At 41.6% G+C, this 26513-nt stretch overlaps 1 protein-coding gene across 8 annotated transcripts in view; it reads right to left on the reverse strand.

The window, feature by feature from the left end:
• Nucleotides 1-26513, reverse strand: part of pard3ab (par-3 family cell polarity regulator alpha, b) — a 241418-nt gene that overhangs the window by 82724 nt on the left and 132181 nt on the right. For 6 of the 8 annotated variants that reach the window (XM_084911280.1, XM_084911277.1, XM_084911278.1 and 3 more), the window contains 6 exons: nt 19181-19369; nt 18274-18444; nt 13663-13813; nt 6216-6402; nt 4595-4746; nt 3524-3568 (listed from right to left, as the gene is read on the reverse strand). In XM_084911280.1, coding sequence (XP_084767406.1) covers nt 3524-3568; nt 4595-4746; nt 6216-6402; nt 13663-13813; nt 18274-18444; nt 19181-19369 — 895 coding nt within the window. The remainder of the gene's footprint in view (nt 1-3523; nt 3569-4594; nt 4747-6215; nt 6403-13662; nt 13814-18273; nt 18445-19180; nt 19370-26513) is intronic. The other 2 variants (XM_084911279.1, XM_084911275.1) reach the window with 1 other exon arrangement.

Here is a 26513-nt window from a genome sequence, read left to right on the forward strand (position 1 = left end):
TACATCTGGATTTGAACGTTTACATTTACACAGCATCCTTCTCTATGCTTAAAACAGCCTGTGTCTTGACTGTTTGTGGTCTCTGCTGCATTGGTTGTCATTTAGGAAGAGGAGACAGACAGTTGTGCGTACAAAGCATCTAACTCTGACATTAAAGCCCTCCTGCTTCAATCAACCAGTGTTTTAGCTTGACGTTGATGTTTCCCCCAACCATAATCAAACAGTTATATGTGCGACTTAAAGAAACCTGTTATTAAACTATTAAGAATAATGTATTTTGTCATTTTAGGCATGAGAGCTTGATGGATTTTAAGATGTGATGCCAAGTTGTTACTTTTCTGGCTGTTATCAGATTATGCAACAAGTACAGTTGACTCATCTGTTGCCACCATTTGGCAGACACAGCTTATAAAATATGCAGCCCTCCCATCCTCGCTGACTCAGGCCATCACAACATGATTAAAAGTTGGGAACAAAATCACTGTTACCCACATGCTGTTAAAAAAAACAAGAGGTTGCATAAAAGAATGACAATGGTGGCCTCGGCATCAATCCGCATTTTTATTTGTTTTTCACACCTGCTGTGAGCTGCCCCAAAACATCCTATTTCTCAAAGTCTAAAGTCTCATCCCTCTCGCTCCTGCTCCGCACATCTTCCTTCCGTCCATGTCACCAATTTCAGAGGCAGACCCTTTTATTCAGTTGAAGCGACAGCGAAAATACACAAGACTTGACAGTGACTGATGACTCGCTGTCAGCTCACTACCTTAACCAAGGACAGAGCGCTTTCTCTCTACTCCCGCTACTGCCACGCGCTCACAAAATAATTAGCGCAACAGCGGCATTTGAGGCAAAACGGGAGAAAATCTAATCTGCAGTCACCCGACTGCTTTCACAACCGTGTTCAGCAGTGACCTTAAAGTGCAGCGAGGGCTACGAGTCTTCACTTTGCAAACTGACAAATTTGTCTTGCCAGCGATCGAGCCAAACACTAAACACGGGGAACACTACACAAATGCATAAAGACTCGAGCAGTGGGTAAACTTTAAAAACGAACCCTGCAAGCAAGCTGCTGAATCTATGTTTGTAGATCAATGTTTAATTTAATGGCTGTCATTGTAGCTCCTGTGCGATTCCTGCCTTGTACCTGTTATGAATCGATCTTTCTGGTACAAAAAAAAAAAAAGAAAGAAAAAGGGTGTAGTTATAAAACCCCCTCTAATCTGCAGTTAAAGCGTTTGCAAGAAGGTTGAATAATGTGTTGCTAAACTAATCTGCGATCTGTTTTATAAAGGAAAGAGTAAAGGGGAAGATGATATGCAGGACTTGGATCAGTGGGGCCTTTTTCTCCAGTTTTGGAAAGCCTATTCCCCAGAAAGCACACATTACTATGTGAGTAACTCAAATTTAAAAAACCCATCTTGAGGACATTTATAAGATTAAACACAACTGCCTCATATGACGTATAAACCAAATACCGTATTTTCCGCACTATGAGGTACACTTAAAATCCTTTAATTTTCTCAAAAATCAACAGTGCGCTTTATAATCCGGTGCGCCTTATGTATGGATTCTGGTTGTGCTTACAGACCTCCAACCGATTTTATGTGATACACGGCGCTCAAACGTCTGTCAAAAAACTCGGTCCGCTTCAGGTCCCAAAGTCAAACGAACACTGCGGCATCACTGAGATTTAAAAACTGTCTAAATTCTTTCATCTTTAATAAAATGATCAGCGTTGCTGCGTTACCAGATGTAACAATTAAGTTTAACATCCAGGCATCCATGAAAACAGAATTTATTAAATTTAACAGAGTTAGAAGTTAGCGGGAAGTTACCTAAGCATGATATAGCATGTTCTGACAGAGATTTCTGAAAAAATTAAAACGTACAGCTCTGCTATCACTTCAAACATAAATGAAGACAGAAAACTAAACAGCAGTGAATGCTAAACCGTGTGGCTCTCCAAATGACGTTGTTCCTCCCCGTTTTCTTAAAAAGGTATTTCCTACCATCGGACCACACATTCTGAACGTTATTAATACTAGTCTTTTGTCTGGTCAAGTACCTAGGGAATTTAAGCATGCAGTCATACATCCTTTACTTAAGAAACCAGGCTTAGACAGTTCAGTCATATCAAATTTTAGACCCACCTCTAACCTTCCCTTTCTTCGTAAGATTCTGGAAAGGATTATTTATACTCAGTCTTGTTTATCTTTCAGTCCGGCTTTAAGCCATTTCACAGTACGGAGACAGCCCTCGTAAAAGTTATGAATGACATCCTGATAGCGACAGACTGTGGTAAATATGCAGTGCTGGTCTTGTTGGACATGACCGCTGCATTCGACACAGCGGATCACGATTTGCTGATCTTTCGCTTACAGCACTGTGTGGGAATTTCTGGTTCGGCACTTTTGTGGTTAAAGTCCTCTCTTAAATAGGACCTTTTGTGTTAAGGTGGCGTCGACTTCATCCTCTGTGGCCCCTCTGCTTTGGGGTGTGCCACAGGGATCTATTCTTGGACAGTTATTGTTTTCACTGTACCTTTTGCCTCTTGGCGCGATTTTCCGAAAACAAAGTGCCATTCCATCTATATGCAGATGACTGCCAGCTTTATTTACCTTTTAGTCATTCTGATAGTCTCCCAAGTCGACCTCTGCTTGACTGCCTTAGTGATGTTAAAGCATGGATGGCAAAAATCTTCTAAATTTTAATGATCGGAAGACAGAAGCAATTTTATTTGGCCCAAATTGTTTTTCTCAAACTCAAGATGTTGATCTTGCAGCTTTGACTTCCCAACTAAAGAGTTCGATCGCAAATCTCGGAGTAAAAACTGATTCTGCACTTACCTTTGATGACCACATAAACGGGGTGGTAAAATCAGCATCCTATCACCTCAGACGTTTAACGAAGGTTAAGCCCTTTCTTTCCAATTGTGACTTGGAAAGTGTTATTCATGCCTTTATTACTTCACGTTTAGATTATTGCAATTTTCTTTTAATAGGGGTTGGGCAGGGCACTTTGTCACGCTTGCAACTAGTGCAAAATGCTGCGGCACGATTTTTGGCAGAAGGAAATTTGATCACATCACTCTGATTTTGGCCTCTCTACGCTGGCTTCCAATTGAATTTAGGATCCGTTTTAAAGTCCTTTTATTGGTTTTTAAATCTCTAAATGGTCTGGCAACTGTTTACTTGTCTGACTTGTTGAAGCCCCATGTCCCCATTCGTTCCCTTCGGTCAGCTGAGCAGTTGTTGCTTTTGGTCCCAAAGTCATGGCTGAAACTTAGAGGAGACAGAGCGTTCTCTGTTGCAGCGCCGAAGCTTTGGAATAAGCTTCCTCTCCATATTAGACAGGCTACATCAGTGCCAGTTTTTAAGTCCTTATTAAAAACCTATTTTTACTCCCTGGCTTTTAACTCTTCAGTACCACACTTCTGAGATGCAGCTCAAGAATGAAAATATGATGAAGATGTTCTTGTTTTTTGGCTTTTAAATCAACCTTTCAGTGCACCGTTCCTTACCTGTGTAGGTCTCAGGATGAGGTGTGAGGTTAATCTCGTCGGCTACTGTTAAAGGAAGGGGGGAAAGAGAGAAGGGATACAAACATTTGGGGTTCAGTTAGTGCTCACGACATTCCACATGCAACATACAGGTAGTGCTGCAAACATCAGAACGAGCCTCATCTCAATTAGGATCGGAAGCCATGCGAGACCAGGGGGGGTGGGGTCGGTGTGGGGGGAGATGGGAAATGAAAAGAGGGTTTGAGGATAGCAATCAGACTTGTTGTGATATCAACATGGCACACAGCAGCAGTCTGGTCGGGAAGATTAGATATGATTATAGAGAGTGCGAGCAGAGAGACTGGTGCAGCCAAAGCAATCAGCGACTGTTCGAAGCCATTTCAAGGTGAATCAACACAGTGAAGTTCTTGACTTTGGCGAGAGATGCAGAGTGTGTTTTCAAACCAAGAGGCAAAGGGGGTGGAATACATTTAAATACCAGGTACATGTGTGAAACGCGAGGAGCATGCAAAGATATGCACTCAAGGTTAAATGAAATCCAGTTAAACTAGTTAACTAGGTTTACTGAACTGATCAAAATTACTTTTAAACACTGACTTCACCAAAAAGTTTCATAAGCCATATGCAACTTTTTCTTCACCAACAAACAAAGCATGGGTATAGCACTCATGTTGTATATGCCTTTACTATTAATTTGTTCACATTTTCTTTTAGAATTAACAATACTGGGTCCTCGTGGATTATTTGCTTTTACTTTATGTATCAATGGGTATTAAACTGGTTATTTCTAAACTTTAGGACGTCTAAATACAATTACTTTATAAGCATAACCTGGATTTTAATGTGAATGGGATCAAAAAGCTTTCATCGGGATATTCTGAGTCAAAGATGATTGATGCAAGACACTGACTATGTTTCAAAAAGTATTAGCACTATATGAATATGAAAGAGGAGCGTGTACAAACGGCTTTAGTCTATATGAAAGGCATTATTGTAGCATCTGGAAAATCCTTGAATTCTTAAGTTGACGTTGAGTGATGGAGAGAAGCAGAAAGTTTTTAAACACTCTACCTAAATCCATGCTCTTGGACTTGCGTGTCTTGATGATTTCAAGTTGAGAGGCGTCTCCAAATTGCTTGGTGCGCTTCTCTGACATGCTCTGGCGTCCAAAACCTTCCCTCTGGAAAGCACCATCTGGATGATTTTCATCTGGAGCCGCAGAGCTGGATGGAGAGTGCGACAGGTTAAGATGAGCTGGACCTGGTCTCACACAGGGAAAACCTCACAGACAAATATGTGTTCAAAATCATTTCAATGGATTCAATTACTCCAAAAACAGGAATGTTTTGAAATAGTTGTCATAATTTTTTTTAATATAAAAGGAATGTAAAATGAAAGTAAACACATTCTACAAGCAGAAAAGAAAGAAAGAAAAGTGGGAAGAAGAAAGCTGAACATGGTATAAGTTAAGAAGGATTCAAAGAGATTCAAAGAAGCTGTCCTCTTTGAACTCGAGGCCTTCAAACATGAACATGAAGGGCATCGGGGAGGGATGGGGCAAAAATCAAGAAGAAGGTATGGGAGCTGAGCAACTGGAACTAGTGGAATATAGATTGGGGCAATGAGAGAAACAGGGTTGGTGAAGACAGCACGACGGTGAGAACTAAAATAAAAACAGCAGAACTGAGAGGGCAGAAAGGCTGACAGCAGGAGACAAGGAGTTATCTGGATGGAAGAAAGTAAAAGAGGAGATAAAGGTAGCAGTAGAATGGAAGGAAAACTTAAACTTAAAAAAATATCTGTTAATCTTTCTCACACTGACACACTCAAGATGTCCTTATCATCACTGTGGCAGAAAAGGACATCAGGCTGAGAGGACAGTAGGGGAAAAAGAAAAGTAGCTGCTCCAGGAAACGCTGCTTACAATCAAAGAGCAATCAGCTGGAAAAAACAAACAATCTGCACACTGATAATCCACAACACTGAAACACCTGACAGACAAAACACTGATTATCACCTCACAAAAGGGTGAGATATACTGTACTAGACAGCAAGCGAACAGTTAGTGCTTGAAGTTGAGCCAACAGGGAAATGAGCAATCATAAGGATTTAAGGGACTCTGACAAAGGTCAGACTCGACAACTGGGTCCAACAGAAGTGGTCCAAGGAACCGCACAGGTGACAGCGTTTTGGTTAGCAAAGCCTGGCTTGTGTAGTCTGATGCTACAGAAGAGCTACTCCAGAATAAACTGCTGAAAAACTTCATGCTGAATAAGACAGGAAGGTCTCAGTACAGTGCAGCCCTTCGAATGGCAAATCATTAAATAAGTAATGGCAGCAATCTGTTAGAATAATAATGTTTTCTGTTGCTCTTGTCAGACACAAATTGCATCGGGGTGCACTGTGGGAATAGGCCAGCTACTGAGGCAACATGATGCTCTGGGCTATAATGTAAAATTTTAAGGAACAGCTTCCAGAACAAGTGTTCAGAGCATTGAACGAACAGGAACCATCTCACAGTTTACAGAGCTTGAAGAGCCCGCTGCTAACATCTAGTGCCTGATACCGCATGACTGCGAGGTCTCAAGTAGCTGTAAAAACTAACAACCTGTTGCATTTAGATTTAGGCACAGTAGCTCTGTGGAAAACGTGCTAAACTGTACGCTAACCAGAAACAACAGTTTCCGCCTACCTGTGATTCTGATTGGGCAGCTCTTTGGTCCACGGTGGAGTCACATCAGCTGCGAAGCCGACATCATCGTGCGAGCTCGAGGACGACTGGTCGGAAAGGTGGGGTGGAAGAAGCGGCGGCCGGTCATCTTCTATGATCACGGTGTCGTCCTGCGGCATGTTGACGGTCGGTGAGAGCTGATAGTTTCCTGCAGGGGACAAAAATATACTTTTCATTATTCTTATGTTTTCATTGCTGTGTTTATGTGTTTTGGTCCTTCAGATCCAAAGTTTTCTGTGTTCCCAACTTCACAAAGAAGACTCGTATGTCTCCACTCTGACAAAGACATAAATATACATGTAGAAAAAATGAAAAGGTTAAAGCCAAGTTGTTATGTTAGTCCTTGAGACTCAGAGCAACAGCAGCATTTCTCAAGTCAATAATAAGAGAGAAAAGGACTGAGAATCAACACGCCAGAACACAAAGTTAGTCTTACAGCTCGGTGTGACAGAGTAAAGCAATCTAACAAAATCAGTCAGTTTACATTTATACTGCTTCTTTCTGACTGGTTTCATTTCTCATGACTTTCACTAATGAAGAACAATATGTTTTATTGACACGACTCAAATTAGAGTCTTGCTTCTTCTTACAGTTCAGTAAGATGTATGCGACAAGTGCAACGAATGAACTGGTACTCAGCCGCCGTCTACTGTACAAACCACACAGCATCCCCGTCAGTGTGCTTGAGCATAAATCAGGAGTTATTTCCAGAGAGAACATTTGAGCCACACTTCCTAATCAGTCAGTGCTGTAGCGATTTATCAATATGGAGAACCTGAGAGTTGAGAAGACACTCATCAGCGATTTTATTTTATTGGAATAATTCCGACATAGAAAACACCATCTGCGATTTATATTGGCGCCAAGGTGAAAATCATGAAACCTGAAAAAAGGAGCACACTGACTGGAGAAACACCATCAGGAATTCATTTATTTGCGACAGAAGACAACTACTGTATTAAGCGTGAGACTGCAGTCACAGTTTAATTGGCCAGCGACAACAAAATACAATGAAACACGGGTAAATTTTGAAACCACAAAACATATTTTGAAGTTTAAAAACGGTGAGTGAAACGGCTTCTGGCTAATCAGCTTATACCAAGAGGAGTCTGGCAACAGGCACAATGGTGCTCCTATGTCAAAACACTATGATTAATTCAAGCTGTGCCCTCACAAATAAAGATTAAAAAAAGTCTCTGTGTTGAAGCAGAAAAAAAAATTAAATAGTCTCCTTTCTCTGAAAAGCACAGCTTAAAAACTCTCATTGATATGCAGCACATGACTTTGTCTTTAATCTGTATTTTGAAACTGGCATCAAAAAGCGTATCTTCAATGCTTCATAAAAGCCTTGTGTACTGAGCTTAGGGAGGAGTTTGTTTGTCAGAGACCAGGCGGTCTAAGCCAGGCCTGCTGTTTGCTTCTCTTAACCAGGCACCGAGGGGACCGCAGGGCCGCAGCATGTTGTTTCATCCAGCTAGCATGGGTGAATGACCTGATGTAAATGAGCTGAAAGGAGAAAACAAAGGAGCGATGAGGAGGTTTGAGTGTGGTAGGGTATGCAAATTTGTGTGTAGAGGTCAATTAAAATGTTGTCGGTCAATGTTCAAAGTGACATCTTATTTATGTGAACTGACTGATGCACAACATACTTTTTAATCCCATTTTGGAAACATAATAAGGCAGTAAAGCTTGTGCCACACAAAACTATTTTAAAGGAATTATCTGTCAAATAATATGACTTATAGTGATGTTTGTGCTGCAGTTTTGGTGATTGAAATTCAAGTATTTCAGCAGTTATCTGTAAGGGATGTATGGGAAGCTGCTTGTAAATCAAGGTTAGCAGCAGTAACTGATGACTTTGCCCTCCACCTTCTAAATATGGTTCTGGTTTCAAAATTGAGAGCTCAGAAGCCAGTGATGAAATAGTTAATATTTACAGCCTCCTTGTGCTTGGTAGTGACTAAAAAACTAGTGGGAGAAAAAAGACAATCAGAAATGCAGAAATAAGAAATAAATGCACACATTTCTAGGAGAATATATAGATGTTAGTGTACAAGCATGAATTCTCTCACACTCAGTGTGAATGTGCTGTGCTGGATCTGCAGAAGTGTGCAAAGTGCACAGCCTTAACCTTCCCTGAACAACTACAACTGTTCTAGTGGTTTTAGTGTGTGTCTTTGCCCTCCTTTCAGCCCCGCCTCCTGCTGTGCATGTTTGTTATTCACTGTGAATCTGGGAGTCCGGGCGGGTCCTCCAGCACAGCATGGCCACTTCTTTCTCTCAGACCACAGCCACACACATTTTACACAAGCGTCCGCACACATGTGCATTCACAGAACCACTTAATCCCATTTCCCTAAGCAGTCCAATGCGCAACACTGAGAATCCCATCAATGTCACAGTTTGAATCACTGCAGTACAATCAACTGGCAGCTACTGTGTAGGAAACCAATGAATCTGTCAACTCAGTTGCTCGGTATAAGGACGGGGAAAAAAGCTTCTTTGTTTTAGTGCCAGCACCCGAGGGCAGCCGACAGCCAGCGACAATGGCTGTGCCATGTGGACGCAGCACACACCCAACATCACCTGAGAATCGAACCAATAAACACAAATTATTGTTCCCAACGGCTGTAATAATTTTAGACAGCGCTGCAATGGAACAATAGGCAGCATTTCATTGGTGAGTCTCCAGTATTATTAGATGCTTTTTGTATACAACTACTGAATACTTGAAGGCAAAAAAAGGGGGACATGGAACTGGCAAGAGGGAAGGAGGGGGTACAAAAGACTTTCTGAATGAAACTGGAAGTAGCAGGAGGGGAGAATAACATGAGGTGAAAGCCATGCGGAGCATTCCCCCCCTCCCTCCTTTTAATTTTGTCTTGTCTCAATGTATTTGCATAATTAGCAAAGAGGTTATTGCCAGGGGTGCTGGGCCTTGAAAGCTATTGGCCTGAAGGAATAATTAAGCTGCTCTCTTATCCCTGGCATCTTCAGCAAGCGATCTAAAAGTGTACGCGGTCCGAAATTCAAGCTGATATGTTCGAAACCAAGTTCTCCTCTAAGAAAGCTTAATGCATGATTTATGTTTAGCTGCACCCTCAACGCAAGAACAGGCTTATTCCAAGGAACTGTGAAAGACCCCTCTAGCACTCAAACACACACACACAGACACACAATTGTATTTATCTTAAGAAGGTTTGCTGAGCATGCAAAGCTCTACTTTGTGTTCACATGCGTTCCCATCTGGGACCTGCTTCTAGTCTTTTCCTGACAGCCCCTGACTAGCAGCAATGGAGCAGCTCATAGCTGTGCATCTGCTTTTCCAGACCCTTCCACTGTATTCACATCAGTCATAACACAGCTGCCTATGTTGGCGAATCACCACATTTATGTTAATTCACAGGGAATTGACTGAAGTACAAAGGGTGACAAGTTAGCTCGTGCAATCATCAGGAGTTACTACAACTCAAAGTTGCAAATCCTGCAGCTGGTCCATCAGTACAAACGTAAGCACGGGCCAGAGCACTCGTCCAACTCCCAGACGTGCACTTTAAAAGTGGTGGTTGACCCAAATTACACAGAATGACGCCACGATTGTTACCCTATGTTGTAGTGGTGTGAAGCCATGTCCAAAGTTTGGGTTTTTCCACCCATGTTTGGACATATTCTTGGAGGTGTCTTCTTTCACTCAAATACGGTGTCAAAAAGCTCTAAAATATCTTTCTATAAGACAAACATTAGATTCCACCAGCGCTACTTTCATTAAAGAAACCGTTCCAATCCAAACAAGAAGGGTTCTATAGAACCAACCTTCTAAAGTCAAGTCATGATCAAAAACTTGACATTTACTGCAGCAAACCTGGTCTGAGGGCCAAAACAGTCATTTTATAGGTAGACATAAATAAAGGAAAAATTAGATGTGGAATGAATGTTTGAAAAAAAAAAAAAAAAGTTTTAATAGCTTTAAGAACGGGGATGAAAGATCAATTGTTTGGGAGAAAAATTCTGATGTTTATGATGGGTTTGGCTGGACTATCAGCCCTCCATCCAATGTTTATTTATAATTGCCAGCACAGCCTCTATAATTCTCATGCTAGAAAGAAGGAGTAGAAAGATGCAGATGACACAAAAAATGTTCAGCTAATGATTTTTGCAAGACTCACTTTAAGCAGGTGGGTAATTTACACTGCAGTTTTTACTTTACAGATTACTGTCGAGTGATTTTCACAGGATTGAGATCAACAATCATATAATTATTACAGTTTATTAGATGTATATACATACTAACCTCATGTGAAGAGGAATAAAGTTCAAACTGAGTCCTATCAATGTAACTGATTCTGCTGGAGGTTTCTTCTTGTCGCTTGCTCATAGGGGGTCATATGATTGTTGGGTCTTTCTCTGTATGTATATGTAGCGTCTACCTTACCATATAAAGCGCCTTACGGTGACTGCTGTTGTGATTTGGCGCTGCACAAATAAAACGGAATTGAATTAATCCAGGTATCAGGTATGGTCCCCATCAAATCTTATTTTTAAGATAGCCCTAGATTAGACACTTGAGCTATAAAAATGTAGTTACAGACAACACAAAAGACATTTATTTATCACAATTCCCTTAAAAAAATACCTTTAAAATGTTAATTCATGAGGAAAATACTAAGAAAAGCAGAGTCTACCAGCTTAAAGTCTGAGATTGCTGACCTTTATCCTCTTTGCCGAGTCCACAGTGGCAAATTAAACAAGAGTTCATATAAGGATTTAATCCTTTCCCTACCTCTCCCAATCTTCACAAAACCACAGAGCAATGTTCTAAAAAGCCCGAACTGCTTATCTGTAGTGATTCAAGTACATGAAAAAAATCATTTTATAACCCACTTGATTTTAAAACCACGTGTCAAAAAGAAGACTCAGAATACGTTACATGATATATTGAGGCTGAAATGCTCCTTAAACAGTCAAGGGAAAAAAATCCACTGGGCTGATTAAGTGTTTAATAAGCAGAGAAAAGAGTCACGTGTCTGTGACACATAGCAATTATAGAGTGTGCAACGCTCGTAGGCCAGCCTTGGAGGTTTCAAGCATGCGGTGTCTGATCCTGGTGGACAAACGCACCACTCTTGGTGCTTTGATATCAGATATTCCCTGCTTAGCCCAGTCAGTTCACAGTGAAATTACAAAAACAAGACACGTGACAGAGGATCAAAAAAGCACGTGGCACGTGTGTTGGGAGACACAAATACTGATGGGGCATGAGCTGCAACACTACAGCAGCACTGCGGTGACATTATTTAATTTAAGTTGACCCTCATCATGTTTCACAAAATCCATCTCTCGCTTGTAAAGGTTATGACTGGATGTAGCTCCACATTTTGGACAATATTTAATCATATTTAAGGGAGACTGACAGTAGAAAAGCAGATATTAATAACAATTTCTATATTTTTTTTCTTAGTATAGCCTTCCTTTAATTTCACCTAACAAACAATCTCATCCTCACCAACAGGCCAAACTTCACTTTTGATTTTTATTCTGGAAGATTATTTTGTTTGCTTAGTTTCCATTTGTTTGGATCGAATCTCTTGCTTAAAGAAAGAGGAAAAAAAACACTTAAAGTATTACTGCAACGACTGTGCCACTCTGGTAACAACCTGAGAACCCATCAGCTCGTACACTGACTTGGCGTCCAAGTGCAACGGCTAGTTTTTCAGGGCTTCAGCATACCCAAACTGCGGATAACAGATATCTGTTCAAAACCCCCCTCTTTTGTTTTTGCTCTCGACATAGATAGACTGACCTGCAACCAAAGCATGCTCAAATATTTGCTTACTTAACAAGACGCAGGAAACTTCTGTAACTATCTAATAGCTACCCCCGAAAAATCAAAACTGTTTATTCGTATTATTTTCTTTTTTCTGTAAAAGATCCTCTGCCAGGTTCGATTTTAAAGTTTAACAAAGTCCCATATTAACCACCCATTGTTTGCAGAAAGCTCTTCTATGCTCCAGTTCAACCTGACAGCTTTACTGCTTTTTGTTTTGCGTTTCAGGCAGAGAAAAAGACTCTTTGCAAGCTTTAGAAAGCCTTCTCCTGTTCAACAAAACTAAAGATCAGCAACTGTTGAAACACGCCAGATCTGGTCAGTACATTCTGGAGGCCCCTGCAGATTATGCTGATTTTGAACTGTATACACAAAGTGATGTATTAACTTCATCAAGCATTAGGATAAACTCGAGCTTCACAAAAGATTCAGACATCAGTTTGTCTGGTCGGCAAAGTGACAGCGATCTCATTTGCCACTGCTAAGCAGACAACTGCTGTAAATCTGCCTCATGCTTTCACTCCCGACCCTGTACGCTCATTATGTGCTTGCTGTTTGTTAAGCATGGATGAACGCAGCCACTGTAGCAGCATGGAGGAGCTTCACCTATTAACGCTTTCTCTGTCACTCATAGCTTACACTTTTATATATACTGACAGTGTCAGAGTCAACCGATTTGCATAAATGGAAAACACTTTCAGATTAAGTTGCATTGATTAATGAGACAGATTTGCCTAGAGCTACTTTTTTAAAATACAAGATAAGAGTTACTTCAACTCTTCTTACTGTTTTTCTACTTAATTCATTTACAATAAAAGTATTTTCTGTGTCTTTTTTTCCCCTTTGGGCTCATTTGCAATAAATCAGCAGAAGAGAAATTGAAGAATTCAAAGCAAATAAACAACTGCAAAGGACAAGATGTAGGAAGATGGTCGGGTCATTTTGTTCTTTCTTGAAATTAAAACAGGCGAGCTTTGCGATTTTACCATCTGGTGCACAGAATCCTTTCTTTGACATTAACGAACATAACCACCCATCCATCAATCACTCAAGTGCTACACAAATGCAATCCTGCACAGATGCGCACAAAGCTCTTACACACAGATACAAATATGCTTGCTAATCTCACACACACGCAGTCACTTTCAAACCAGCTCAGAGCATGTTTGAGCAAAAGGTTATTTAGAAACAGGGAGAGTTGCAGGTTTGAGAACCAATGCACGCGTGACACGCTTTCAGAAAACATACAAGCAACAAACTGTCGAGGGGGCATTTGTCCATCTCTGTCTCCTGCAGCCTGACATTTGCAGAGACATTAAAAACCACTGATTCCAGATGATACTGCTGGCTCATGCTGACAAAACCTGGCAGGCTAGCTTAGAGAACACACAAAACAAAATGCTGTAATTGCTGTAAAATGCTGCAGTTGTGACCCTATAAACATCCTTAAGCAGAAGAAACAGGGAATCGCATTGCACCTGAAAATGGCCATAAACTACAACAAGGCAGGAAATGTTATAACCAGTTGCCAATGAATGAGTACAAAAAAAAAGGTCAAAATTTATTAGTTATGCTGGAACTCACCTATCGTGCGTGGCAGCATGCCTTGCCGGGGCATCAAGTTGTCATCGAGGCCCTCCAGGCCACCATACAGCGAGTGGGAGATTCGGCGCTCGTGGTCATCTAGGGAGGTGTTTAAAATCTGCTGGGGTCCCAGTGGGCTCCCTGGTGTCTCCTGAATGAAGAGGAAGCTGATGTTACATCAAAGACTAACTCCTTCCTTTGTTTGAATCACCTGTGAAGTGTTTTTATAAAGGTTAACAAAGAACAAATAATCCTTTTTAACGGGGACAGAGTGAAGTGCTAGAAGTTAAGTCTTACTCAAAAGTGAGAGAATGATTCTGAAGGGAGCTAGCATCGCTAACATTTGTTCAATAGTAATGTCTGGACACAGGGGTGGCGATCCATGCTAATGCTACCAATGTGGTAACAAGGATAAATGAGGATGGATTTCCATTCGGCTGTTGAGCCACAGGCTGTTACCGAGCTGGCGATCCCCCGCTGGGGAAGATTAGCTTCCTAGCATCTTGACATTTCCCTTAAGACCCATGATGACAGTCTTTCTTGCTGGACAAATAGACCATTTGCATGCCCCGTTACCCTTTTGCACACATCTACTGCCTGAGGTGTGTGCACGTGTGTCTTTTGTCCGTTGGATCACTGGATGTACTGATGTATTGATGTTTTCTGTATGGTTTTTGCATTTCTTTCTGAAGGTGATGACAGCTCTAATGATAACAGTCATAAATGTTAACACATATCAGGAAATGACACTATCAAACTTGACTCAATACTGGGACCAAATGACTCCAATCAATGACTATGACTAGCTTGGCTGGGATTTGAGTTTAGCAGAAGGTCTTTGCCCAATGATCCCTTTCACTTCAGTGAATGGTTGTGCTGCTATAAACACTGCCGAATAGATAGGGATGTAACAGAAAACTTCAGTTTATGAGAGCATACATATGGTGGTAATATTAGGATGCTGGCAAAAGTGTCATAAGGCAGATTACAGAAAAGAAGGCTCTTTGTGCAAGACTAGAAACATGTTCACATCCTGAATCACCTTTAGCTCATCGATCAAACTGCTTTTTCTTTCTTGTTAGGGATTCACTGGGGTCATTTAGACAAGACAAGTCTGTTTATGAAAAAGGAATAAATAAATAAACTCTTGCAGCAGCCCTGAACTCGATCTTGTGTTGTGAATGCAAAACTTTATTTAGCACAGAAACCTATAACTTTCCAATAAATGTACGCAAGTAAAAATACAGCACAGGCCTGCGAAGTGTAGAGTAATACAATAAGTTCACACTGGAAATAAGGCAAAATTCAAGCACCTAAAATTTAAACTCTTTTAGAGAGCTTGAGTAAATTAAAAGACCTAAACCCTGAAACCCTTAAGCAAGACACCATAATAGCTCTTGTAGAAAGGTAAGAAAATCATAGACATTTCCTTTTTAAATAACTCCTCCTGTAGAAAAAAACGTTAGTATGGCAATAAAAGTTTCTACCAGTTTTACTGCTAACACGTCTTAATTTTTCTGGACGCCTTTCTTGCACTACAAATGAAGAAAGTCATTTGCTGAACAGATTAAACAGTTTGAATGATGACAAACATAACTAATGAAAACTTCACATGGATAAAACAAATCAACTACGGAGAGCGACTCATTTCGAAGGTCGCCATATGGTGCTGTGACTGCCGGCATGCAGCTGCTCTTGACTTTAAATGAGGTAGTTAATGAATCGGGTGACTGAGGGGCCGGGGTGAAATGCCTCGGTAATAGCCGATGGGATTCGCCGTACTGAGGGCACATGGACAAATCACACCGCAGCTCATTGCATATTCAGGCTGATAATTGAACTCCTGGAAGGTCTCGATCCCTTCGGGTGCCAGCGGTGATGTGGAAGTTGGCTGGTTGGAGTTCACTGCGTTTCTATGGGGATGGAGGAGAGATCGGAAGTGGTGGAGCCTGTGATTTATGCAAAAGCAAACATTTGAGATTGATATCGGATTGACGGGGACACGGGAGGGAGAGTAAATAGAGATTTATCTGATCACATATGTCGCTAAATGTCAAATGAGCTATAGCTCTTATCCTATAGTAATTAGGTGTTATTAGATTTTAAGTAATATTTGATTGACGGCTGGTTATGATGCGTTAATCTATACTGAGCCTATGGGGCTTCGAGCTCAGACCAGTCTCTTTGAGAACAAGTGTATTAAATTGTTGTTTTCCTCTTCTTGTTTTCTCAGTGTCACGGACTCTATTTTTATAAATAGCCAGACACTTGGACAGCCTCAGGCCATGCCTCCAGCTCTGCATGTGAAGCAAAGATTGACAAGACTCCCAGCGCTCGAATTTTATTCATCCACCACGCTCTCTGTGAAGTCTCACTGCTTCGACATGTCGGCAACACACACGCGTGTGCATATACATAGGACGTGTGGGCAAACGGACACGCAGAAATATCCTGGTAAATAAATGCATACGTGCATAAGCTGGATGTACAAAAGCACAAACTGCACGCTTCACTACACATATATACACGCACACAGGCTGATAAAACACGCACGCACGCACGCACGCACGCACGCACACGCACACACACACACACACACACACACACACAAGACACACCTCCAGGCTTAGCCTCTGCTTTCAATTACGAGGTGGACCGAGGGGAAATCAAAACTTTGACACACCAGGTTGGAAAAGGAGAGCAGAGAAGCCAGGCACTGCCAGAGGCGTACACGTGCACACGGACGTGCGCGCCCATTTGCAGACACGCAGCAGCGGTGCACACAGATTCAGCCTCAGCTTTCAAGCAGGCGACAGGCCAAGGTGTACGGAGAATGTAAAAACATGACATTGAGGGGAGGAGAAAAGTTGCGCAGCTCAGTTCGCAGCCGTGTATTTTTCCTCCACCTGCCTCGAGGGAGGCAGGAGTGAATGTAAGGGGTTGGTGAAATACTATGACCTGACTGCTTCCTTTTATTTTATGAAATAATTAATTGATGCTTATAAGGGTATTTCCCAGTGGTTTGGCTTTGGGTTGTTATATATTTATCACAGAAAGGAACTCACAGAAATCAGGCCTAACGACTTAAGTGGCTATATTCAGGAACAGCAATGCCAAATTTTACAGGAACAAAAGCAAAAAAAACCCCAACAACATGGAAACTGCAACTATAGATATTCTGATCTGAATACTATCAGATTGGAAAGTGAAATTTGCCACATTAGAGTTGAAAATACTAAAAGTAAGGTTGGACTCTAGCAGACTGAAATACCAGTTCTTTACCAAACTGCAGTCTGCATCTAAATCTGGATGTTTTGCGAATCAGCAGCAGCAGTTGAAGAACTCACTACACTGCTTCAAATCACAGAACAGCTGGTAACAAAAAAGCCTGAGCATTAATATTGAATGAACGCCACCTTCTTTTGCTCAAAAACTAATGTTGACACGGCCTTGGGCACGATGTTTCCCCACAGTTTTCCCAATGAAACTGCTCAACTCTGCGCAACTCTGAGGTTTGAATTTGTGAAAGCCAAGTCGGCTGCTGCAAAAGGTCATATATGCTCAGAGTGAGCAAAAACAGTAAATTATTATAGTTGCTGTACTACTTGTAAAATCTTCTGATTGCATGGTTTACACAAAAGCGTGCTGGTCACAGCTATGATGCTGAACTTGAGTAGATCCCGACTAATACAGCATTCTTTAGACCAATATGAAATTTAGTCACTTTAAAATCCAAAATAACAGCCACATGTATGGATTTCCTGAACATTTTATGTTTAGTTTAGTGCTGTCAGCTTTAACATGTTAATACGCCGTTAACGTGGGTAAACGCGTTAATGCTGTCACCACGATTAACGCAATTAAATGAGGTTTTAGCGCACTCAACCCATCTGGAGTGCAGAATGGACAAATTGGACAAGCTGCCCAAAGTGCTCCAGATGAGTTAATTGTTGACCGCGTTAGTCGTGATGACGGCGTTAATGCGTTTAAGATGCATTAACGCGTTAACGCCGAGGAACCCCTCGCATGGACTAATCTGCGTTAACTCGTTAACGGGGATTTGCCAATTTTGTTGCGTTAACGCGAGCCAGTTTGTGTTAACGCATTAGCGCTGACAGCACTAGTTTAGTTATTTATGAGTCCTTACTAAGGTGAGGGCTTTGAGTACTCCGGGAGAGTAGAAAAGCGCTATATAAGAATCAGCCCATTTACTAAGGTGATATGTGAATGCTGTTTTAAAATAAGTTAATAACTGTTTTACAAGTCATGGATCAGTCGTTTACGTTCTGCCCCCTGGTGGACAAATTAAGCAATGTCAATGGTTGAAGGGTGTTTCTTCCATCTCCACTTTTAATTTTTCAACGTTGGAAATTCTGACACTGATTTATCTTCAAACAGCCAACATCAGGCAATATAACGGCCAATATGCTGGATAAGTTCTAAAACTGAGGCTTTAAATGGGAGTCTGAGAGGGCTTCATCATCAGTAAGACACATTAGCAAAATCGGCAAAGCAGAGGTTCTAATTAAAAAGTAATGATTGTCCTGGTCTATATAAATTCACACAGCCGAGAACCAGACATTCAAATCCATCCTTCACCTTGGTTCCTACCTCATTTCTTTTGGCAACTCGCCTGGCCACAATGAGCTGGATCATACCACGCTTGTTGCCTTCAGTTGACATGGACTTGCGTAGCGTCTCCATAGCATCTTGGTTGGTTTTGCCCAATAGCGACTCGCCGTTGACAGCAATCAACTGGTCATTTACTCGCAGTCGCCCGTCCTTTTAATAAACAACCAATTACATATGCTGTTTAAACTTTGAACACTATGGAAAAAGTGCATTGTGCATTTTTACTGACTGAACAATAAACGCTGTAAATAGACCTAAAAGCACTTACACCTCCGGTTTAACAATAACCTTGATCTAATCAGACAAACGACCTCACTCACTAAGAGGATCCTGTTTCTAGTCATGATCTAATGTCTTGGAGAAAACAGTGCTTTCAAGGCCATTATCATGAGCTGTCAACACAAGCTTGTTTGTATGAAAAACAATCAAGTTGAAGGACTATTGAAACTGACTGCAGCACTACAGACAGCCATGGAAGAAAGGGTGCTTTGTGCTCATAGAGCTCATCACAGCCTAAGTGTTTCTTAGAAACAGGAAAGTCGTTTACCTCACGTTCCCTGTTAGAAGGTTAAAGTTACTTTTTAAAGTTTGGCATATCGAAAAATCACACCTAAAATATAAAAAGCTTTAAGACAAAGACATTCTAATGTAATGTAAAGACACACAGATTTAATTCTAAACTTAATGATTCTGCCGCTGGCCAGGTGTCAGTTAGGACTTGCTGGTGTACATAACATTTAGAGTCAGATTTAACTGAATCAGCATCTTTATATTTCAATTTCAGATAAAAAAAACAAAAACTTGCCTCCATGAATGAACACATTTTTAATCTTTCTTCTTTATTTCCATTCAGACGCTTTATTACTCATGAGAGAGGCTACTGTACCTTGCAGGCTGCACCTCCATTTATGATGGATTTGACAAAGATGCCCAGATCTGCATGGTTTTCCTTGGAGCGGTTGCCTTTAACGCTCACACCCAAACCTGCAGATCCCGAGTCACTGAGGGGGATCTCAAAGGTCAGGAACTCTCTGGTCCCATCAGGGGTCAGGACCAACTCGTCCTCCTCTGTCTTCTGTAAGAGGCGGAGCAAAGATTGAGATATGGAGCCCAATTTACAGAGCGAAAGCAACCCGACCAGCGACTACAGAAGAACTTTTGAAAATCCGCTGAGACAGAATCACATTTAAATACATCTAAATGCCCGTACACCGTAATAAATATTTAATCATCCAAACCAAAAACATTCATGCTTTTAGCCTAAGCAGTAAAGCAAACACCCCTTCAGCCTTGCCACACTTTCTCCGTCTTCTTGGGGTTAGCAAAAGTACAAAAGTTAAAAGGACATTCATTTGGCTACTTGAGGTTAATGAAAAGAACCTGCATATAATTTGCAGCAGGGCAGTTAGCAGGGAGGTAAATCAGAGTGCAAGCTCATTATCTACAACAGATTTATTAGTGTTAGACTACCAGTCTTAAGTGTTAAATCAGGTGCTTAGTATATGCAGGCAGAGACTTCTGTTGTATAATTAAGGCACAAGGCTCTCATTACTCAACGCTGAACCAGATAAATTAAGGAAATATCCATTCTGACATCAAAATGGCATCTTATAATAGTTGGGATGTGATGTGTTAGCTTTGATCTTTGGTGCCAGTGAATAAGCTGCAAGTCCGAGTAAGTTCTGCAGTCCCGTCTCCTACACCGGAAGAATTTTGGAGAAGGATTGTAGCCCGCTCCGACAAATGAGAAATGACATAACACTAACCTGCTTCCCATCCACCAACAACAAACACTGAACAGTTATATGAAGCTCCACAACAGCCAATATCTTGGCTAACTGAACACTTCTGTCATGTACCTGAAAGCGCAGCGTGAATCAAAGCAAATGCAATTGGAGAGCATTTACTGTGAAGCATCTGCAGGTACACAACTAAGAAGTGTTCAATAACTGCAAATTTGCCAGTGCGTGTTTCTGATTAGATTACTGGGTATATACTGCATCTATATTGTGATTAATGTCAGCCTTATGAGGTGTTCAAGCTCAGTCCAATATGATTATCTCCTGTTAATTTCAAATCATTAAAGCACAGATGCACTCCAGATCAACGCCACAACTACATTTAGTGTTTGAAGGACACGGAGACTCCAAATATGGCCAACAAATGTCAAGACGTACTCTTCTTAAACATCCCTGTATACTCAGGACTAAGGCCTCACCTCAGAACTAAGAGTTGTAGCTTAGATATTAAGTCACAGCTGAATGTCTCCACTAAAAACGTCTGACTAAAAGTGTTCCTATAGAAAAAAAAGCACAAACCTCGCACCTGAATCATGATGCCAAGTGCGTCAAACAGGCAGTAAACTTCCCAGTAACCCCGCATGAACACAGCAGCCTAATTGACATGCTGAGTGCTCTCTCTCTCTCTCTCTCTCTTCCCCTCCACAACAGGTGCTTCTCTCACTCTTTCTCTAAATTCATTCTCCCTCTCTCTTCCAGCTCCAACAATAAAAAGCTATTCTCTCTTGCTTGTTATTTGACAGCTGTCCTCTGAATAGATGGGTGCGTGCACGCTAGCGTCTGGCAATTATTGTGCACGCCTAATGAATTCAATCATCGGGCTCGGTGTCAGCATGTCATTAGCTCCCTTTGTTTGCTGGGAGAGAGATGGAATTACTCTGGGTGCAACCGAGGAGGGAGAAAGAGGGATGGAGGGAGAGGCAAAGTGGCGGAGGAGGAGGGCAAAGTGAGGATGGAGTAAAAAGGACGGGGAGGGAAGGGGAGGAAGGAAGGAGGAGGAAGATAAAGGACAAGGAAGCACGAAGAGCACCGTCAGGGTGTCTGCGTGTTTCAGAAAGACAAAAGAATGCTACCTGGAATAAAGTTGTGAGAAAATTAAAAACAGAGCACGAGTCGATTTGATACGAGTGCTGCGGAATAATAAAGACAACAGGAATTAAATTATTTTGGTGCAATTCATTCTGCTGGAATAAATTTAAGGCAAATTAAAAAGTGACTCCTGAGCTGTGAGTAAGTGAATAAGAAGAAAAGTGAAGTCACAATAGAACTGATCTGTAAATGAGGTTTTATTTCAGGGCTGAAAATAGCCTCCTGTTCCCTTTTAGATTTAAATCTAATGGTTTGATTGAATTTAACTGCCATATTTCATACAGCGTTATGCAAAACTTACAAGATAATTGCACTGGAAAGTATATCTGGTAACCCTGAGAGCAAAAAAAATGGTAACGTCGGAGATGCTCCAAAGTCTTTTCGCCTTTCCAAAACACAAAAGAGACTGGAGAGCCTTCCAGCAACGGCAGTTAGCAGTTAGTCTGTTAGACATAGTTAAGACTGATACTGTATCCACAGATGGCAAACTCAGCTAAAAATCAATTAATTAACTAATCAGTTAAGCCTGTTATTTTAAATGCTATAACTTACTGCATTTCTAGCTAATGCTGGTCTCTGTTAACTAAAATATGCTTGCTCATCAGCTGGTACCACCAGTTTTTGATAAAAGAGGGTAGAGGTTGCTTCAATTAATTGTACTTTTTCTTCCCTAATGGCACGGGCATGCTCCAGCCAGGATTCATCAGGATCACTTCTGAGAGCACGAGACATTTTCTTACATGCATCGGCCTCCACAGAGTCCAAAATCCCGACCAACATTAATACAAGAACTTGTCAAAATCAGTGCTACTCTGGATGGAAATCAATGTTGTGATATTGAATATGATTAGCAAGATCATGTCACAGCAAATGCGTGCTGTCATTGAAGCTACAGATGCTTCTAATAACATTTTAGGGAGGGGGCTTAGTATTGTGTCTTTTTGTAGGTATTAACAGTCGTCAAACCACCGCAGGCTCGTTTACAGCATTTGCAATGTTGATTTTATACATTAAATGTGCACTAGCAAACAATTTCCACCACCAACCAACACAATTATGATTTAATCTGGAAATATAATGAATATTATCTTTGCAAAAACGAAACCTTGGGCTTCTTTATTTTGAAGACGATGTCAAAATCTTATTTTTGCCATTTAACTTCATTGCTGTTCTTTCTGGAACCAAATGATTGATGAGACTCATTCAGCATGCAATATGTGCACTTCACACCACAGGGTTCAATGTGCTGTTTGAGGCAGTCGCAAAGGTCAGAGCAAAACAGTTAAAGACTTCCAGCAGTGTTTCAGTCTGTGTCCTGCACCTCTTTTCTTCATTACTGAGAGGAACAAATCAAAAGATTTTCTCTGATGCTCTTACTACAATCTCGAAGCTCAATTATATAATTCAGTCACTTTACACCTATAATATCAATTTTCCCTCGATCCCTGCACACTGCTGCGTGGATGCCGTCTTTCCATTGGCTGCGAGGGCAGCAGTCACAGCTTGAGCGAAGCAGTGTAAATAATGGGTTTCAGAGCGTGCCACTCACGAGGCATCCTGCGTGACAGCACTTTAAACAGGCAGCGAGTGGGCCTGCCACAGATCAGGTATGGTACCATCTGTGGAGAGAAGTCTGTGGAGCTAAGATTAGCATAAACCGAGAGTGGCTACTTTTTCCTTTTTTCTTTTTAAAAGGAGCTGTGGGTCAGCCTGGGAAAAGTTCTGAAGTACATGATTTTACCACTAAGGCCAACTGTGGGCATCAAATGTGCTCCACTCCTACTACATCCCTGTTTACAGTGTGTAAGCAAAATTATAAGTAACATTTTATTACTATGTATAACAAAGTTACAACCTGATAACCTATAATCGAAATTTTAGTCATGATCCAAAATATTTATCTTAAATTGGACGCAGTGTACCAACTTTTAAATAAAGCTTAATTGTTGTTTTTCTGAGATCCTGAATTATCTAACTGATTATTATTGTTATTAAGACCAGACAGAGAAAATACACCAACAAGAAAATCAGAAGAAAAAAACCCCACAGGCACAGGAGGCAAAGAAGGTTCAAAGTGAGAGGAGCTGAATGAAGGTGATGGAAAGGAAAGTAGCGATGGGCTTGAGGAGGGATGGGGGGGGAATGGAGAGGGTGGAAAGGCGAGGAGCCGAAAAGAAAAGGGTGAGAAGAATGAGAGAGTGCGAGCATGACAATGACAGAGTGAGCGAGCGAGGGAGTGTGAATGAAAGGCCGACAGAAAGGGATGAATCCATGTGGAACACAAAAGGAGAGACACTGCCACCTCTCTCACTGCGTGCCTGTATCTCTCACTCTCTCCGCTTTTCGTATTTTTATACTGCTCTTTCACATTTATTTATTTTTTAAAATCTCCATCTCCTCATCTCCTCCCTGTTTTGCGCCACCTCCCTTCCCCAGCTTACACGTACTTGTTCTTCCGTCGCCCATCTCTTCGGCTCCTCGTTTCCCCCTCTTATCATTTATTCCTACGAGCACACCCAACATTAAAACATCTAAATTTGAGGAGCCATCGTTTTTGCTTTTATCCTTGACGCTAAAGTAGTGTTTGTGCCACACGGAAAACGAGCTTTTCTCAAAGTACTGTGCAGAAAGATGCACTTGAAAACGTGAGCCTCAAATTTGAACTCAGTTCAGATAAACACCGCTTGTCTGAAAACTCTGAAATCACAGGAAAAATGCTTTTTGTCTAGTTCACAGGTGGCATCCATAAAGTAAGCAGCTCCTTCTTTCTCAGTTATCCGACTTAAGAAATGGAAGAACTTATACATAAGAACAACCACAGATTGATGGGACTGGAGTGTTTAAAGTCAGCACAGGTGATGACAGTGAGTTGGACGAGGCTTTGAGGATTAACAGGCTTTAACTCAGAGCAATAACTTTTGTTTTTTGTTAACTGCTGACCATTTTGGCTGTAACATAAAACTTTATAGTTTGACACTTAAAAGAAGGAAAAGATGACGCATTAAATTCTCCTATTTAAGCCCTCTCACACACACTAGCTTTCTCAAGCCTTCTGTCCCTCTCGCATTCTCATTTTCACTCATTCCCATCCATCCCCCCCAAACCTCTCCAGTGCAGCACATCTAATGCAAGTCTCACACCTTTGTATGTGTGCAGTAACTAAAACTTGAGCATTTCCTGCTTTTTCCTTCTCCGCTGCGGGGCCTGGAATGATTAGCTTGACTTTGGCTGTACAAACCTGTCGATTTGATGGCATCTGGAAAAGTCAGTTGAGGGGAATTTTAGGGGGGGGGGGGGGGGGGGGGGGGGAATGAGGGATGGAGGTGATGATTGAAAAGAGAGAGAGAAGTAAAAAGGGGGCAGTGAAGGGTGTAATTGGTCGAGAGAAGTCGGGCGTGGAGAGCATTGTTGGCTGCCTACTGTAGCACAGTCCATCTCTGCTTATTCATACTCCAAATCTTTTCATATTCCTGGCTTTCTATTGCTGCTTTATGCACTGCCATCCTCGCTATGTTCCTGTATCTTCATCAGAATCACTCCATCTCACCCTTTACAATCCACACTATACCCAAAAAGTGCCTGACTTTGGTCGTTTCTGCTATGATCCTTTTTTCCAGTGAAGAAAAAAAAAAAAATTCATAGCCTCTTCCCTCGTCCTCGTCTTTCCACTCTCCTCCCCTTTTCTCCCACCCTCCTTTCCTGCTTCCCCCTTTTCTCCCCTCTATTCATGACTCCTACTTGTCCCCCCTCCCCCTCACCTTCTCTCTCTTCTCCCACTCTTTCTGATGTGTCTTGCTGTAGCTCCATGCTGATAAACCATGAATATCAAATACCTGTGTGATCGACGCACCCGAGGCAGGCACAGCACGGAGGAGGAGAGGAAGGCAGGTGTGTGGAGTGTGTATGTGTGTCATAGAGAAAGCCAGTGACAGGGGGAAAGAGAGGAAGTGTGTGTGTTGGTATGATTTGTGTGTGTGAACAAAAAAAACATGCTATCCTTCTATGATATGACTATGCTGATAGAAACTTCCTTTACAGCATTATGGAGGCTGATATCCACACACACACACACACTCACACACCGTCACATGTTCAACTTGCAGTCCAAAACTAATCAGCTGCCCTCTTCCTAGCTCTCCCTCTCTCTCGGCCACTAGAAACCATTTATAACCTCATCCAACCCCAAGCAATTACACTAGCAGCTGCTCCCAGTCACTCTACGCCCGTGTGTGCTAGTGCGCGAGTATACTTATGTGCAAATGTGTAGTGGTGCGTGTGCATCTGAGGTGTTGCGTGTTTGTGTAAATCGTGCCATATGACCCGTGTGTTTTAGAGTTTGCAACGTGCAAAAGGCTCTTGATAGTCTATGTAGCTGCATACAGTGTGTGTGTGCGTAATGTGCTGTATGGGTGGCTGTAATGTGTGTGTGCGTGAGGGTACAGGCCAGGTGGCAGCTTGAAACATCACTTTAATTAAGCCAAAAGGCCTGTTCTGTGGTAGAATGGCCCTCTCTGATTGACTTGTATGTGTCACCACCGGGCCGCTGGAAAACACAGAAACACCACTGTGCCTGCTGCCACCGAGCTGCAACCATTAATCACTGCTGCTATTCTCCTGTGCTAATAATGATACAAGTTATGTAACTCCAGTAATGACTTCTTGCTACATTACAGCTAAAAAAACCCACTAAGCTGCCATTTACCTGAGGTGGCGATAACACCAATATTCAGATCATGTACAGTAGTAAGAGCAACAGATACCCCATCAACAGAAAAACTCCAATTTCAAAGTTTACAGGGTTGCAGTAAGTTATGAACTGTCCACCAGTTGTGACTACTCAATGTATTTGACTAGAAGGAGAGAAATTGAAATGCAAAGATTATTTGAGGCTGAAAGCAGTACAGTTAGGTACAGTAATATTATCTTTCAACAGACTTATTTACCTCACACAGAGACTCAGTTCATCCTCTGTCTGAAATGTGTCCTTTTAACTCTTTCAGGACAGTTTTCTTTTGATTCACTGCAAACAGAAGGTGGGTTGTCGCTTTTGAGCTCGTGGAGATCCATGTTACCCGACATCATACAAAGTGCAGAAAACTGTCCGAAATAAAATGTTTAGAGCATTGTCACGTCTGAGCTTTTGGCCATTAAGGATCACCTGCACACAGAGTACACTGGGCACAGTTTTAGAGCTTTGGACAGTGGTTGAGTGGTTAGGACCTATGGAGTTAGAAAGAAAACCATCTGGACTTCTTTAAGTTTCCTTGGAAACGTTTCACCTCTCATCCGAGAAGCTTCTTCAGTTCTAAGAGCAACTGAAGAAGATTCCTT

This window comes from Perissodus microlepis, chromosome 18, assembly GCF_051167445.1.
Source record: "Perissodus microlepis isolate ML-2025 ecotype Zambia chromosome 18, ASM5116744v1, whole genome shotgun sequence".
NCBI lineage: Eukaryota > Metazoa > Chordata > Actinopteri > Cichliformes > Cichlidae > Perissodus > Perissodus microlepis.